The following is an 18,277-nucleotide window of genomic DNA, read 5'->3' on the forward strand; positions in this document are numbered from 1 at the left end:
AGCATTAGTCACAACAGACACTGAACAGGGCTCATTGTTCTGAATTTTCTCCTTTCAGCATGAATGCATCCACTGGAACAAGCATGACAGCCTTTTCTTTATATAGGGACTTATTAAACTAGGATATAAAACACTATTGAGATATGTTGTTGGGAAATTCTTTTACACTCTTTTTCAGAACAATCAAAGAGGAAGGGATGGCAGGTTTGTATCCCTTTCCTTCCCAGTCCTTCCTAACTCTTCATCAATAAAAAGATTCCTCAGGTATTTGATTTATTTAGACAATAAGTATGAGTGTTCCTATATTTTGGTATAATAATTATTCTTGTATGAGGGCTGTAAAAATAATTTCTCTCTGACATTTCAAGGCCAATGGGTATCTGAAATTGACTATAGTCTTGTGATTAGGGGTTCAGAATTAAGCACTGGTGTCAAGAGGCACAGGTGGATCATTTTCTAGATTCTCAAGCTAAGTTCTCTTGTTAAGTCTACCTGCTCCTGCACACTTGTTTCCACTGTACTATTTAGATAATCTTCCTGAATCATTTAACAACAATCATGGCATATTTCCAGCCATCAGAATTTCACAGTGTAGGAGCCAGGTACTGGATGCTGGGAAAGTGAGGATTTGAGCCAGATCACAGTTTAAATTTCAGATGGATTTCAGCTCGTGCAACACAGTAAGTATTTGGGGATACTGTCTTAGCTTGCCTTGCCCCGTGCAAAGTGAATTCAGCTTAAAACATCGCCAGACTGTTACTGCACCGAGTTGGAATGAATGGAGGAGAGCACAGAAGAGGCAAGAACTAATTCTTAATATCTGCATTTTGGATAGCATTACAAATGGTATTTATTCTTACTTTTTAAATCTGTTCCTTTACCTCAGCATGGGGGAAAAGAAGGGAAGGAATGAGGGAAGAAAGGGCAGTGGAAGAGGAGAAAGGTGGGGAGAAAAGAGGAAGGAAGTTGTCAAGGAACAGAGTTACAAAAGAGTCTGCGCATATTTCCAGCTTTTTTTTTTTTTTTTTAATATATCTTTGTTGATGGATTCTGTGGTTTATAGAGTGCTGTTAATCAAGGGCAGTCACTGCAAAGCTCTGAAAAAAACTAAGAAAAAAACTCATTAAAAATAACAATGATCAATTCTACCGTCTGATAGTCCTCAGTATTATTCTTATACTATTTTAAGCAGATTAGCAGAGAGCTGTTTGCATTGCAGGGTTGGATGATGCCAGACAGTATTCAATCAGCAAAATAGGATGCAAATGGAAAAAAGTTTAGGGTAATGAAATTGTGATGCAGACAGTATAATAGTTTTACTGAGGAATTTGAGGCAATGTCATGAGAAGTATGATAACCTTATAATGCAGGCAGAAAAGATAGGTATATTAAAGTAGCAGAGATGAAAATATAATTAGACCAGCAACACGGAGTGCCATACCATTAAGAAGAACAGGCTTTGTGTCTGCTCAGATCTTCTAGCTGAAGTCCACAGAATTGCTCATTTAGATTTTACTTTTTTCAAAAAATCCTGGTACTCAATGTTTCAAATCCCTCCTGTATTTCCCAGGACTGTCCCTGAACACAGGCATCTCAGAAGCTGGACCAATGCATGAGTAGTCAAACAGCAGCTCAACACCTGAAACTCTCAGATGAGAGGAGCAGCCAACCTGCTGGGATAATCAAAGTGCCTGTACTAGTTGCTACTGCAGGTAGTGAAAATTTCTGTGTGGGCTGGCCTTGGAGAAGAACACCTTCCTCTGATAAATGGGGCTGGCAGTGGCTGGCAGCCACTATGGAAAAGAGTGCTATGATCCCACAAATCTGCTCCTTTGCTCCTTGCTGAGTTGCACCTATGAAGCTCCCATGGTTGTAAATGCACCTTTACCTTTCTTACCTCCTGCTGGGAATATCTAACTCTGCATCTTTGACCAGACACTGGATAATTTAACAGTTCTTGGATATTTATTAGCATGCATTCAATCTACTCCAAAAGTAGCGGCGTGTTTGAGCTTGTTGACAAGGGCAAGCTTTGAAAGAGAAGGGGGGAAAAGGACAAGCAAGTTGATCCCCTTGCCATCAGAATGGCAGTGGGTTCTCAGTGGTACTGTCAGGTACATAGTCACAGCATAGGCAAGATTCTGGGACTTGTTTTTAAGAGACATGCCTGACCAGTTCATTGCAAGGCTTGATGCTGATGGTCTTCCACACCACAGAATAGGGGGAGCTCCTGCATCTCTTTGACAGAGCTTTGACAGTATGTGAGGTCTGGTTTGCCAAACCCACCGATGACCACTACTGGCTGGAAAGAGAGAGTCCCTCTCGCTCACCAGTGCCCCACCAACCAGATGTATTAAGGAGTGCTCCTGGGGCAACACACAAAGAGAGGACAGACCTGATGGAGTTGTTGGTCACGTCTGGGTCCTTGGCAGAAATGATCTGTATGGTGGTTCCAATCTCCACATCCTCGGGCACTTCCACAAAGTAGATGCTGGGCTCGAACACAGGAGGCTCATCCACGTCTTCCACACTGATGTGGACAGTGGTGGTGTCACGGAAGGGACCCAGGTTCAGGAACCGCATTTCCAGGTGAGGGTTGGCACCCTCTACCTTCAAGGTGTAGCTTTTCTTGCTCTCAAAACTTAAAGGCTGAGGAGAAAAAATTAAATCTACCATCAGGCACACTGAGCCATATCATTATTACTTTTAATTACAAGTGCAACAAAGATAAATATTTGCAGATGCAGAAAAAGCTTTGAAAGACAGTAGTATTAAAAATAGCACTGTATACATTTTCTGTCTTTAATTTGATAGTTGAGCTGAAAAGGCCAGGAGAAATACTTGTAGATCACTTCAAAATACATATTCTTTCATTCTTCTTGCTAAAATGAAAACATAAACAGCCACCCTGCCACTGCATCGTGATTCACACAACCTGTTTCATGCCACTTTGAGGAAAATACATGAAGAAGCAGACACTAATGGGAGTACCTGGAAAAAAGGTAAGACAGCTAGCTCCTCAAAAATGGGCCCAGTGGCAGGAACAAGGATGCTCACACAGGAGATAGAGGTCCCAGTTAGCATCCTCTTTTTTTCCCTGAAGACACCAGAGTCTTGTCTCCAAGACCCCTGTCTCCAAGCTGATGAAGGGCTCCAGTGGGAGCAGGGAACGTGGTCAGCCTCTCTTGCAAGCTCTTGTTCCAGTTTTTATCCAGAATCCATCTTTCCTAGAAGTGAGGTTTTCTCACCTCCTCCTTTCTGTAAGTATCCTAAACATGGGTTCACCATCCAGGTGTAATGAGGGCTAGGATTTTCATCAGCTCCCTGCCTAGAGAACAGTTTAATTTCAAAGCAGTTTAATTATAAAGTATCCCTGATATCTTCCTCTGGGAACTCTTTCACTTCATATGAAATGTGAAATATTAAATACTCAAGTATTATTTGAAGCAAGGAGTGAGAATGGTCTCCTTTTCCCTCTTCCCTTTTCCCTTTTCTTTCCTTCCTGAGGCAATGGATAAAGGGGGCCAGCTTACTCTGTTAGTAGTTGTCTGAATTTGACTCCCTATCTAGATAAAACTACTTATTTGGTATACATGGATATAAAAATAACTAATGCTGACACTGAACCTCTCAATAAATAAATTTTTCATCTCCCTTCCATCTTCTTTTCACAGATCACTGAAGAAAATAAGGTGTCTCCAAAACCTTCTTAGATCTGAATGAAAAATTCCATATTTAATGTGCTACTTACCAGTCTTGGTAAAAGATAACAGTAAGGATTTGACAAACCAGAATAACAGTATGGAATAGTTAGTTCAAAATATAAAAAAATGCCACCAGATGAAGTACAGCTCACAGAGGATACAGTCACACTTCTCAAGTTGCAGCCAGAAGTTGCAAGCAATTGTAGTGTGGTTAAATGGTCACAACCCTTTACTTGGATAATCTGGGTAGGTCTGATGCTGAAAACCAGCACAGTGAATTCCCTTAGCTTGCACACATTCTGAGCAAGACAAATCTTGTACCAGGAAAGAATTGGCTAATCTCAGGGTCAGCCAGTGGGGCATACGCCTCTTTGCTATATGAGTAGTTTTCAAAAAGAGTGGCTTTATTTGGACATAAGGATTTGAGCCTCATGTGTGGAATTACCACCACAGCAGCAGTTCATTTAGATTGGAGTAAGATGTCTGCTGTTCCCATCCAACCCCTTTGCTTCTTCTATTCAGCTCTTTCTATTTGAAGACCAATCACCAGACCGACACATGGAGATGGCCAGGACAATAAAAGAGAAGGAGGATGCCAAAGCAATTGCAATTCAAAGGTACAAAGATCATTACTGTGGCAGTAAAGTTCTCCTTTGCCAGTCATAACCCACTTTTTTCCTGCCCTGCTCAATGGGGCAGCTGGCCAGTTCTGCAGCCATGAGGTGTGTATTAGTTTAAGCAGCATCAGCAAATTTCCATGCTCAGGCACGGGTCTCAAAACACCTCCTGGATTCAACCAAGTCTTCAGTACTTGTCTGCTGCCCCAACAGCTTCCTTCTTCAGAAGTGGAAATGTTGCAGTGACATACCAAAGCTCATGCTTTCCCAGTAAATTACCAGTACTGACATCCTGCATAGGAATGCCTGACTAAAGGCTGGCATTCTTGAAATTATAAAACTGAAAATCACTCAGCATTTAGTACATGAGAGTGAGGAATGAAGACTGGAATGGGAACAGGTTTCTGTGCTGGGGACACGATGGTCCAGTATTGCTGGAGATGCTGCCCAGTAAGTGAGGAAGTACAAACTGTGCAGTCTGTGGCTACAAACAGGTGAGCTGAAACTTGCTCCAGTTGCCTTTAGTCCCAGCTGGTACATCAGAGACCACTGCAGGCATAGCACTTGTCAGCTAGGGTTTGGTGAGGTCTACAAACGTAATATCCCTGGCTGCAGAGTCATTATTGTCTACCAGTTGCATATTTATGCACTGTAAAAATAGCAGTAAGATATTCACCAAGGACCAAGGACCAAGCTGCACTTATTGTCCATCTGGCAGGGAATGTGCAATGTAAAGGTGCCTAAACATATACTAAGAAAGAGGCCATTGTACTGAATTGTTTCCCACATGAAGAAAACTGCATGAGGAACACCACGTGTACACTAAAAAGCTAAGTTATAAAAAAAGCAGTTAAATGACAGACTTAACAGCTGTAAACCCCAATTACATTATTAAAACACATAATCACCTAGATCAAGTTAGAAAAATGAGAAAAATGAGGCAAGTGTGCTAGACCACTGCATTTTTGATGCTCCTGTTTGCCTTCATTGTCAAAGATGACTTTCCCTCCCGTTTCTCTCCTGGGCCAATGCCTCAGCACCACTGTCCCCCTCATAATTTTTCTCCCATGAGTGCATTCAAACCTCTTCCCAGTGCTGTTCCCATAGGGAGGGCAGGCAAGTTACCTTCTCCTGTGAACTTAGCATGCTGCAAAAACAGCCAAGAGGAGAGGCAGCCCATGGAAAGCTCTCCTTGTCCTTGTCCTTGTCCTCCTTCTGCCAGTGCAGACACAGGCACTGAGAGGTGGCACCATGCAGGGGGGAATTCAGCAAGACCCACTGTGACAAAGTGATTGATCAGGCAACATCAGGGGAGGAAGGCAGGACAGGACAGAGCTCTCCTGTGTGCTGTGCTGGCTGGGTAACCCAGCACCCTGCCTTCCATGGGCAGTGCAGAAGGGAAGGCAGGGAGAAGAGGAAGGTAGGGTGAGCATCAGTCTCCCAGGCAGGCAGCCTGGAAGGTATTTCCAGGAGGTAAATCTTCAGGAGGTGCTCAACATTTTGTGGGATTAGTAGGCTATGAGGAGTAGCCACACTACAAGCCACAGTCTTGTCAGTAACTGTAAATTCTGGCTTGCTGGTGCAAGTGTTAGAAGTGCTAATTATTTTGCTTGGGAATTCTGTCAAGAAAAATTAAAGGGGAAGTTTTGCTTACTTTTTAAAAAAAATTAATTCTTGGTTTAGAAATTCTCTCTCCCCTCTCCTCCCATTTTGATATCCTTTTGTATCGACACCAGTTGATTTTTTTTTTGTTTTGTTTCTTGAGGGGATTCAAAGGACAACTTTCCCCGTGTTTGGCTATTGATAATCACAGCGTTACATAAAGCCGGAGACATACATAAAATATTACAAATGTTTGTGTACAGTAGGTGGATTGAGCAATATGTACCTGATCCCAGTACATATCTGGTATGATTGATACCATACATTTTATAACTCCTCCAGACATACATGAACATATAGCAAAACTGTATTCATAATAACAAAAGTCAAGCTTATTGACACATTTACTCCAAAGAAACTATTTTATTTCATTGATAAATGAGTGGAAAATTACATTAGAGTTTGCATTCAACATCTATTTCATTCCAGAAGATATGCTTAACTTTAGGGACTAATATGCACCAAAAAAGAGCCAGGGAAAGGTGACCATAAATACATGCTTAAATGCTTTGCTGTAGGGCATAGAGGCTTGCAAGGTCAAAGCTCTCCACTGTATTGTTCCATTTTAGTGCACAATTTAATCCCAGGCCATTTAAATGGAAACTATACTTCCTTATTAGTACACTAGATATGCTTAGGCAGAAATATGATTACAATTTCATAACCTAGAAACAGAGTTGAACTTCTAACATTTATGTAAGATTGTAGAATAAATATCCCATAGCAGGGAGCCCAAGCAAAATACTCAATGCCTTCCTGCATAGCCTGTGGTACAGAGTACCAGCGGTTTCACAGCTGCCATTTTAGAGACAGCTTCCTCTAGACTAATTAGCATTTATGGATCTTCAAGCAGCAATTAAAAAAAAAATAAACACTGCCTGGGTTTTATTGGTTTATAAATAATTCCAAGGCATGCTTTATTATTGTTTGTGGAACACCACAGTGAAAAATATGTACAGTTCAAATGCAAATATTGATCTAATTTCTTGCATTGTAGGATAATTAAGCTACAGAGAATATTTAAATAGATAAATAAGGAATCAGAGCATTCGTTTGGTGGGAAAAGACATGTTTATGCTAATGCTGTTCCCACTTTATAAAAGTTGTTCCTGGGAATGCAGTCTGCATTCGTATTTTAGCAATAAATGCTAAAGAAATTGTGTTTTACAGCCAGAGAGGGGCTACTGCCACGTAATGGGAACCAAGTTACTGCAGGCGTAAGGGAATATTCCACACATAAAATGTAACCAGGATAGTTAGCCATATAAATCACTATAAAAAGGAAACTGTTTTACCTTTCTTACAGTGATGATGCCAACTTGGTAATTAGGATCAGTGCTAATATCAAAGACATCCAGTCCATCTCCATCCACAAGGCTGTATTTCATCTCTGCATTAATGCCTTCGTCCAGGTCTTTAGCAACCACACGGCCCACGGTGGAGCTGATGGGAGCAGACTCCAGCACACTCATCTGATAATGCTCTGGCACAAGCAGCACACAGGGAGAGAGGGGAAAAACAGACTGTGAAGAGGAACCAAAACAACTGCAAAGCAATGCAGTGAATCAGGGAGGCCACAACACTGCATGGCCTGCAGAGAGTCTTTAGCACCTGTGCCAAAGCTGTGACAGCCATGTGATTTCCTTTAAAAAGCCACAGCCCAGCTAAATTTCCTGGGGAAGTTTTATTTAGGTGTTTGGTATAGCAGCAGGTTTGTTGAATGGGTTTTTTTAAAAACAGCAATACATCTGAAGATAGGAACTTCAACTAGAAAAATAGGGCAATTAGCACCAGTGCTGTTGCAGCCATGATATAAAGCAGGATATGGAACAGATTTAATAGGACAGGCATCTTTTTATTTGTTCAGTTTGTACAGCAAGAATAAATAAGTTTTGAGCACCACAAATCCTTTCTCAAGCCCCTACAAACTTCTTTTCAGCCCCGAAGAAAGAATTTACCAGTTATCCTATTAAAATGTATTGCCTCTCCCTACAAATACTGTCTTGAGCGCTTTTGTTGCATTGCTAATTTGCTTAGCAGCAAGAGTGGGGAAAGAACAACCTGCTCTTTTAAAAGTGTGTTTTGAAAATATAAATGTTGTACCTAAAATACTTCTCTGGCATCATGCTTTACTTTCAAACCTTCCTTGCTGCACCCCCTCTGTTGACTGCACCAACTATTAAGCTTTAGAAGGCAGAATAACACCAAAGATGGGGTTTGATGAATTGTAATTTTTCTTAATCAAGAGTTTGATATCAGTTACAATCATGCCACTTTCAAAACACAGCTGGCAATGGCGTGCTCAAGAAGTTGCTCTAACAGAAGAAGAAAAGTAGAAGTTGAGACTTCTTGCTGATCCTAGTGGAATACTTTGATTTACCCATGCAACGTGCAGTAACAGATGGAGAGGAAGAATACCATCAAAAAGAACTGCGGGAGTTTGCATTACTCAGCTAAATGAGAAAAATGTCAAAAACAAAATGGCCTGAGATTGATTTACACCACTAAAAGAATCAGTTTTCTTTAAAAATCCCAAATTACATCCCTTGGAAGATTTAGTCCAATCAAAACTGAAAAGCCTCTTTTGAATTTTTAATGGCAATATAGAATTATGTAAATAAATGTGATAAAAATCTTATTAACAAAGAACAAAATATTGTAAATCTTGTTTTGAAGTTCACTTTTGTAAATACAAAGTTGTGTTTCTGGTAAGAGTGGAGCTGCTAATTTTCGCATCCATTAAGCATGGCTGTTACGTATCTTAGGGTTTAACTGTATATTGCCAAGGTTTAGATGAACCTTTCCTGGAGAACAGCCTGTGTGACAACCCACTCCACACTGGCAGCACAGCTCCCAGATGCTCCCCTGCTGTGGCCTGGCTGGAGTGTTGAATGAATCATCTTTCAACTTCCAGCACCACCACATGTCCCTGATTTGAGAGACATCCTCTGGAGATAGGATGAAAAGACAATCAGAGCAGCAATTAGTAGCCAAAGGCAATGGCCATCAGCAGTCTAAACACAAAATTCTCCTTCCTGCCTTTTTCTGTAAATTAATTGCCCATCCTTTAAAAAAACTGGTTTTTTTTGATAATTTTGGAGGTCAGAAACTTTTTCTGAAAGGCAAGGTGTCAAATAATTCCTTTTGACTTTTTTTTTTTTTTAAGGGGAGTTCCATATCGAATCCAAAATTCTGCCCATCTCTAGTTGTCACTATCCTGAGTTTGAAAATGACTGTCATGAGAGCAAACAGCAGACATAAATAACCCTCAGCCACCCTCTTTTGCCTGACGTGGCACCACGGGTACTCACTCTGTGGAAATCTGGGTGGATTGTCATTGACATCAGAGAGAGTGATGTTGACTGTGGTTGTTCCAGCTAATCCTCCCAGCTGTCCACCCATATCCTTGGCCTGGATAATCACTTCATAATATTCTTTTGCTTCTCGGTCCATGTTCATTAGAGCTGTTCTAATTAAGCCTGAGATTGAGGGTGGAAAGGCATTTGGGGAACAAAAGAAAATGGCTGTTAGAGAATACACAAAGAGGGTAGAGGGCTCTTGCTCCTGCATCCTATTCCCTGTGTCAAGAATGGAGACCAGGCTCTGCACTGAGTCCCACCTTTCCTAGCAGAGTAAAACTCACCCAAGTGGAATCTAGGTTAACAGAAGGTGTGAATTTTAAAGAAGCCAGTTAAAATGCATCAGCTCTGGGACAGGCTGCACGTTCAAAATTAAAATGTTGCCTTCCACGGAAAAGCTTTTTGGGAACAGTGAGCTACGTCAAATTAAAGGCCCTGCTGCGGATGACAATCTCTGCACATCACTGGAAGTGATGTGCTTTGCTAAAAGATCCATCAAGACAAGTTTTCCAGAGCACGCAGTCCTAGAGACCACCTGGCATGAGCCCGGGGGCTTTGCTTCGGGACCCAGCCTGGGGCTGCGAGTGCAGAAAGCGGGGAGGCGCCGCTGCGCCCGCTCCGGAGGGGCCCCCCTGCTCCCCCAGACCGCAGGGCGTCCCTTCCCTTCGGGGTAACACTACTGCGAGAGGACATCAGGTGGCAGCATCACTTCTCTTATGGAGGCAGCGAGCGCCGGCCCGGGCAGCGCCGCGGGGCTGCCGGGCGCTCCCGGGCGCTGCCGCTGCTCCCGGGACAGCTCCGTGCGCCCCGGCTGTCCGTCCTGCAGCCCTCCCAGCCCCACCCAGCCTCACGCCTCCAGCACCTCCAGGGTGCTCCCTCGAGCAGCCGGCAGTGCAGCCCGGGGATGCGCTGCCATGGGATAATCCCTTGCTAGCGACACTTAGGATGTCCTTTGGGTGGGGGCAGGCGTGTCAGCCCCAGGCACCATCCCAGTCGCACGGTTCAACACGCAGCACTTGCACATCAGGACACTATTAACTTGACTGATCTGCATTTAGTCTTTATTTTTAGCAGAAAGACAATGTATGGGTTTAATAAAAAAGCAGTAAAAAGATATTGCGTTGGCAATTATCGCTGTGTGTGAAGGGAAGAAATAGTGACCGGTACGGAAGAGCACGCAGTGCGCTGCTTTAATCTTCCTGTGTGGAGCCCTTCAGGTCCCATTCTGCAAAGCTGAGTGCCTCCTGTGAAGTGCTGTAATTCCTCAGCTCCCATGGATATATAAATAAGATATGAAAATACTTAGCATTTTGGGAAGTATTTTCTCCATATATGAACACTTTGTAGGGAATTTCCACTCTTGGCTTGACCTAAAAAAAGACATCAGTGCCTAAACTCCAGGCTCTGCCATGCCTATCTTTAGGGGCTACGATCCCTAGAGGACACCAGGACTCAGGACCACATCAGGTACCCAGAGGTGCAGCAATGCAGAGCAGGGAGCATCTGATGCTGCTGCACACAGTCAGTCAGCAAAGAAATGCTAAGGACGGTGGTGAACATAAAACCCATCCTTAGGGCTAGAGGAAAGACTATGGGATCCTCAGGTCTCCCAAAGAAATGTACTGGAACCATTTCTTTCACTAAAGTGAGTGAGGTTTGTGCTCTTAAGAAAACAGTAAAAAGCAGAGGTGATGGTCCTTTATTTTCTGTAACAGCCACATGGTTTCTTAGGAAGTGGGAGAGTTCTTTTATCTTCTAGGGGAATATGATTGTGGTCAGGCTGTAAAAGTATTCTGAAAAAAGGGAGGAGGAGGCTCTCAACTTTCCTTTGAAGTTGTGCTTTCACATAGACACTTATTCAGCACCTGTGAGGACAGTGACAGGATAGGAATAGGAGCACACCTCTGGGACCAAGAGGCTGTGTTGGGCGGTAAATGGTAAGGACTCCAAATGCTACTGGAGGAGGACTGTACTGAAATGAGTTGTCCACTACTGGGTGTTTTAATCACTATCAATGCAAAGGAGCTGTTGCTTATGCCACTTATGCTCTAGCTCTATTTTAGAAGAATGCCAAAGATGCAACTGCATTTTGTGAGCTATCAAATCCCACAGGTGAATTTGCACAGGGGAAGCTGATTACAGTCCTGTCTTTGTCATAGGGAAATGGCTTCTGGCTCACAACAGTGTTTACCCTAAATGGGAGTCCAGTTGCTGACTGAGGCAGCTAAAGCCTGAGGCATTTCTGAGCCTGTCTAGAGATGCAGGTCTAAGTGACTAGGAAGTTAATCAGAGGAGAAAAAGACTTTTTCTGGGTTAATTACTGATAAAGTACATGCTTTTGGACTTAAGGACCTATCTTCTGTATAAGCTGCGTTCTAGTGGTTAAATCTGTTCTGGATCTGACCCTGAATATTGATCCTTTGCTTTCTTAGAAATAATTTGGTACTCAGCAAATCTATGATTACACCTTTATTTGTTTGTTTTTGACACCTGATTACAAAGGAGCATTAGTAGCTTAGTATATTGCAAATATTAACTAAACTGAGAAAATAGCATGCCACATACAAGTTTGTCTTTGGCTAGAGCACCTACCCTGTAAAATTCTAACTTTGGAAGAAGTTTATTCAGTGTTTTTTCTATGTTGTCCCCCCAGGGCTCTGCAGTGACTATCGTCTCATGAGTTTCTGACCTTAGCGCCACAGATGCCCTTTAGAAACTGTCAAAATCTGTCAGATTCCACTTTTGAATATAAACCTTGGATGTATAGAGAAAAGAGAGAGAGAAAGCAAGCGAAACAGAGAGGGTGTCCTATAGATAAATGTAAGGTTATTAACAAGAATACCCTTAGGCAAAACTACTCCAGATAACTGCATCCATTAGCTTGCACTTTCCAGTCCTGGACAGTTCATAGATTTTATTTCCTCCTAAGCCTTGTTATCAACTAGATCTGTTTAAGACATTTTTCAATGATAGAAGCCAACAAGAGTATTTACAGCACCAAACCTATCCAGATCCTGAGTTGCAGAATATGGTCATTCAGAGGAATATATCACTGGAAAAAGCCCATTCTTCTTCTGGAGCTCACTGCCACAGCATTACTTTACCCCTCACACAGTGCTGCTCTGTCTTGGCTCCAAGCCACAAAACCACATTTCTCTGACCACAGCTATGATGCACTGCCCTTTTTTTCTGCTTGCAACTTTTTCTTTTGGTTTCCACACTGACTCATTCCCTGATGAAATAACCTACCTGTCCGAGAGTCCACAGAGAAATATGGTTGTCCTTGGAGAATACTGTATACGACTCTCGCGCTGTTCCCATAGGTTGGGTCATCAGCATCTGTTGCTGTCACCTGGATAACAGAGGTGCCTGACAAAAAACCATCAAGGTAAGACTTTGTGGGATAAAGAGCTGGCAGGAAAAGTACACTGTTCAAAGTAAATTGAAATGCCTAACAAGAGCTTTCCCGCACTGAACTTTTTCACTTGATGCTCGTAGTGCTTGTACTTATTGTTCATACTTGTAGCTCATTAGCACTAAAATAATTAATAGGTATTAATTCATTATGCTTCTGTAAGAAGCTATAAAAGAGAAAGTACTCTATGGACCACAGTTACAGAATTGCTGAACTAACAGTACTTTGTTATGGTTGACAGAGGAATGGTAATTATATCCTGCTTGCTTCTTTTACCCTTGTCTTGATTTTAAATATTTTTAGGAGGCAGCTCAAAGAAGTTCCATAGCTCTGCTGACATAAATCATGAATGGTCGTAGCAGGCCCATAGATGCTGTAAGTTGACTCAGGGATGGAAACTGTACACAAACAGAGAGCATGAAGGGATGTATCTCTGAGATAATCTCTCTGAGGGACTGCAGTTTACATTGTATGGCCTAAAGATTATACACTGCTGAAATGCCTTTGCAACCCACAGAGAGGCATATATATTTCTTTTTTTCAATTGGTTTTCAAGGTCTGCTTCCTCTGAAACTAGTAATGGCTTCCAGGTGATGTAATTTATCAAGAACAAGGAGAAGGTGAGGCACAACTGAAATACATGTGGGTTTTGACTCCTTAAAATGTCAGACAATGCTTTTCTGAATGTATCTAGCCTTCTACATAATGTTTTGTGTTACAAACAAATCTGATGTTGCTAGATAAGCACTTGGAGATAAATCTGAATTCAAGCTAGCCATTACCATTAAAAAATATTATTACTGACTGGAACTTCTGTATTTTCTGTATTTGATGCCTCTCTCTAGCTTTATGTCAACATAATATTGAAGAATGAGAAGTTGAAGCATATCTGTAACTTCAGGACATGAAATTTATATGGTATTATTATCTCTACAGCGATGTCACAGAGCCAAAAAGCAATAAGCAAACAAAGACAACGCAAAAAGAAAAAGAAGTCCAGAAAAACAATATTTTATGTGATTATTTGAATTCTTATATGGAAATGATTTCTCCTGACTTGTGTCAGGATAGGAAAATAGGAAGGCTGCTGTTTGTGTTCTGCACTGCAATAACAGGAGTGTCTTCAACACGATCCTATTCTGTAAAAGTGGAGGGCAAATAGTAACAGAATCTCAGGATTCACTGAACTATGTTTAGTCAGGCTCACACAAATTAGAAGAAGCTAATGATTGCTTTCATGTCTCCATGTTTTCAAGGGCTCCTGGACAGTAGCTGAGCTCTCAGTATGAACTTGATTAGGTTGCTAAGACTGTGTTATTTTTGGGATGGTAATGGCTGTCTAATGGACTTTATTATTTCTACCATCTGATGTCAGAGGAGAAGGGGCACAATTTGTATGTTATACAAATTGTCTAAACATGCATGTTTGAATCACACCTATTTCATCTCTCAGGCTTCCCTTGGCACATTTTCTTTCAGAGGAGCTGGTGCTGATGTAAAGCCTGTTGTCTCTTTTCTACAGCAAGCAGGCACCCCAGGATAAGCTCCTCTGTCCTGCAGCTCCTGCGCGAGGGGCAGAAGCTGAGATCAAGGAGTCAGGGAATTTGTGTTTTGGCGACCATCTCTAATTTGCTCATAAGGGAAAGAGACTCCACAAAATCTGTCTTACCCACAGGTGACATTTCTGGAACAGAGGCTATGTAAGGTCCATCCAGGAACTTGGGTTCATTGTCGTTGATGTCTTGGATTTTGATGATGAACTCTGACTCTGGTTCCATGGGCCGGCCCGTTCTCCTGTCCAGAGCCTGTGCTCTGAGGGTGTACTGTGACCTTTCTTCCCGGTCCAGCCGCTGAATGGCATGGATGTCCCCTGTGGTATCATCAATTGTGAACACAATGCCAGCTCCCTCTCCTGAGAGGATGTATTTGATCGAGCCATCTCCCCTGTCCATGTCGGAGTGGAGCTGTGGAGAGGAACAGGATTCAATTAGACCATGAGCTGGGTAAGCAGCTGCTGAGAAGCACTGAGCACATGACCATCCCCAGAATTCTGGTCTCACTGTTGGGACTCACAAGCTGGTTCTAATGAACTCGCTTTGCTGAAAGAGGCAAATAGGAAAGTCTGTATTGCGTAGTTGCAATTAAAAACCCTCTCCTGTCTTCCTGCTTCTGCACCCACAGCTGTGCCAAAAGAAAAGGCAGAGGCACCCAAATAGGAACAGGCTCTGTGCCTTTTTGGAATCTCACTCAACACAATAATTATCTTTTGCCTTGTTACAATGGCCACTGAGAAGATTTGGGATAAAGTGAGGTCAGCAAAGCTGCAGACTGTGATTCCTCACATGGCTTAAGAGGAGTCAAATACTACAGGGGTAGCATAATGTTGGGGCAAATAAGGCAAATCCGTTTGGGATCAAGGGGAAAGCAGAATGGAAGAGCTACCCAGTAAGTGTTATGATTCAGAAATATTTTAATCTTTTTCCATTAAATTTTAGTGATAAAATTATTCTGTATCCTTACAACTTCAGGAAGGAATATTGTCAAACAGTAAGTAAGCTAAGCAGCAAAAAACAGTTGCTTATGCCCATGGCAGGCTATAGAAATGAGAACCATCCCAGATTTTCTAGGAAATTAGCAAACGGATTTATTGCATGACTGCTAATTAGTTCTGAGCAGCCACAGATAACTGTGAATGCAACAAAAAAGAGCAAGAGTAAACGCAGTACTAATTAAAATCTAAAACAAGGAAACAAATCATTCTGGGGACTACATTCTGTTAAACAGCTGGTTCCCATGAAATACTGGAATGACTATCAAAAGCAATCAAATTGGTTAATTTCACTCACACTATGAAAATCCATGATGGTATGCTCATACTTCCATGCCTTTGAGGAACAGAGCATAAAGATCAATGCCCAGTGGCAGTAATCATTCAGTACCAAAAGACAGGAAGGCAATAGACTTGAGGTGCAAAAATCAAAATGGTTCAGATGTGAATACTGTTTTCCAGTGTTTTTATCATTGTGGGCGATGAATAAAGGATAAATAACAATTTTTAAAAAACAGTGAAAGTGGGCTGGATTCAATTAAGCACATTTTAAAATGCATATATGGGCAAATAATCTCAGAAATATGGTCAGAATTAGGTGCGTGTTTAATGCTTTGATGAGCTTAAAGGACAGATGGCAGTAATCTTGGAGGATGGGGCCAAACATAGGTAAGTATTTGTACTGGAGAGAAAAATCTTAGAATAATAAACTGAATATTACTAAATACTGAATAAACACAGTATTTGAAGAAATAATCCAAACAGAAATTGATAATTTGTGTAGAAAAGCAGAAGTCAAACTTTGTACAATTGCTTAAAGACTATTTTCTCAAGAAAGAAAGAAGAAATCTCATCTCTGAGTTGTTTAAAAACATAAAGAACATATACAATAACTTATTACATAGGAGAAAGTTTAACAGGAAAGTGGCCAAAACGACTTATCTGACCTGAGCATTTCTAGTGCCATTGAAGCAGTTCCTCAGCTGTTTTAGGGTACACAGTCCTGTTGACTGGGGAGTGGAAAGACTTTTTTCCCCTGTGAAGGGTCTGGTCGGGAGACACTCATTCTCTGAACGGTGTCTCCCCTATTTTCCTCTCAGGTAGGTCATGCAACATATGCAAAACTTGGACCCACTCCTGATTTTCAGGGCAAGAGTACTTTCAGCTGAGGTGGGATCCCATGGTTTTCCATGGCATATCCCAGCCTGCAGACAGGTCTGTGTGGAGGAGCCTTGGAGCCCACGGACTCCAAGCAGCTGCTGGGACAGTGAATGTTAAGGGCAGCATCACTGCAATGTGGCTGCAGGAGCTGAAGGTGCAGGTTGTGACAATGGCTGTGTCAGGCCACCGGTATTTCACTTCCTCCTCCTCTGCCTCCATCCCTGCAGTGGCTACTGCATCTGAGAAACATCAGTATTTTGGAGAAAAGCTGACAGATCTCAGGCGATGCATTAACTGAATGGCAGAGGAACAAGCCCAGAAAAATTTGGCAGTGGTAAACAGTTAAATTTAGATGGCTGCCATGTGTATTAATTCACATGCAGGCAGCAGGGCTGCAAACTGGTATATCTTCAGGAAACACCATCTTGTGATTAGTTTAAAAAAAGACAGTGGTTGTCATTACTTACCCTAAACACCCATAACTCAGAGATTATCACTGTAGGAGCTAGTAAACAGGATACTTCCAGAAGGAGGACACTATTATAGCTTTTCAAATTGATTCAGAACCACTAAGCTACATCTTGGGTATTTGTTTTAGTGCATTAGTGCTCCAGTGAAAGAATGCAGCTGCTGAGACAGATACAGATGTTAGACCTGATTGGGGAATTAGAGCTGGGCCTGATGGAAGAAAATGTGTTTTGGAACACCAACAAGTCCTCATTAAATAAGGAAAAGAAAAAAAAAAAAGAGAAAGAGGAAGGCAAAGTCAAATTCAAAGTCAAAAGGCAAAAATGAAACCTAAAAGAAAGAGAAAAATTAAAAAGAAATTAAAAACAAGGAAAAAAGAAAACAGGAAAAGAAAAAGGGAACAGGAACAGGAAAAAAATGAAGAAAAAGGAGAAAAATAAGAAGGAAAGGAGAAAAAAAAATAAGCATTTTTTGAAATAGAAGTAAGTGTTCAGGAATTTTCAGAATACTTAGAAGCAAATAATGAATCAAACATGAATCAAACTTATGGGTGAAATTACACCTTCTGTCCAAAGCCCTATTTGGAATAAATGCAGTTGTGAAGGGAGCAAACAAAGAATAAGCATGGCATGCTGTTAAGAATTTGGGAGTACAAGAGGATCTCTGTCTAACTGTGATTTGTTAGAAACATTGGGTCTCAACCAAGGCTAGGCAGTAACAAATGCTAGCAGCACTTTTGCAGCTTCTTGTATAACTTGCTCTTTCAAGACAAAGCAAAAAAGAGCGTAAAAGACAAAAAGAAATAACACTGCCAGACTGCAATAAATCTGAAAGAATTTGGTGTCTGAAGGGACTGAAGTTCACACCAAACCTAATATCAGGATGCTGTAGTTTGTAGTGTAAAAGTCACTGTGTTGGAAAGGTGATCTAGTTTTAAGTTGGCTCTGTTTTATGGGTGGTGCAATAAATTGTGCTGCCATGTGTTTGATACAGAGTAGGAGGAATTAATTTTTACTTTTACCTCAATATTGAGGAATGGGTTATTGGAGGAATAAAGCTGATAACTCCTGAGAAATTTTTAACTATGTCAACCCGCGTAGCTCCTTTTGATGAGAACAGTACAAAAAAATAAGGATGTTACATCTGCATTGGAATGACACATTTCCTGGCAAAGGGCACGTGAAAGAGAGTAGCACTGCAGTGAGCAGCACAGGGGAGAACCCACACAGCTCTGCTAACCAGTCTGTAGTCTGTGACTCCATCCTTGATGTGCTTCTCCCTTCTCTGCTTCGAGGGATGTAGCACCTGCAGGGCATTTTTGTAAGGATGCATGAGTGAGTGTG

General features: G+C 41.7%; 1 protein-coding gene across 1 annotated transcript in view; it reads right to left on the reverse strand.

Moving 5' to 3' along the window:
* The window catches only part of CDH20 (cadherin 20), a 118,680-nt gene that overhangs the window by 16,182 nt on the left and 84,221 nt on the right, over positions 1-18,277 (reverse strand). Inside the window, exons 3-7 of the mRNA XM_059854288.1 lie at positions 14,427-14,721; positions 12,592-12,711; positions 9,295-9,462; positions 7,279-7,466; positions 2,396-2,649 (exon numbers count right to left, since the gene is read on the reverse strand). Of these exons, the coding sequence (XP_059710271.1) occupies positions 2,396-2,649; positions 7,279-7,466; positions 9,295-9,462; positions 12,592-12,711; positions 14,427-14,721 (1,025 nt within the window). The remainder of the gene's footprint in view (positions 1-2,395; positions 2,650-7,278; positions 7,467-9,294; positions 9,463-12,591; positions 12,712-14,426; positions 14,722-18,277) is intronic.

Source organism: Haemorhous mexicanus, chromosome 1, assembly GCF_027477595.1.
Source record: "Haemorhous mexicanus isolate bHaeMex1 chromosome 1, bHaeMex1.pri, whole genome shotgun sequence".
Taxonomy (NCBI): Eukaryota; Metazoa; Chordata; class Aves; order Passeriformes; family Fringillidae; genus Haemorhous; species Haemorhous mexicanus.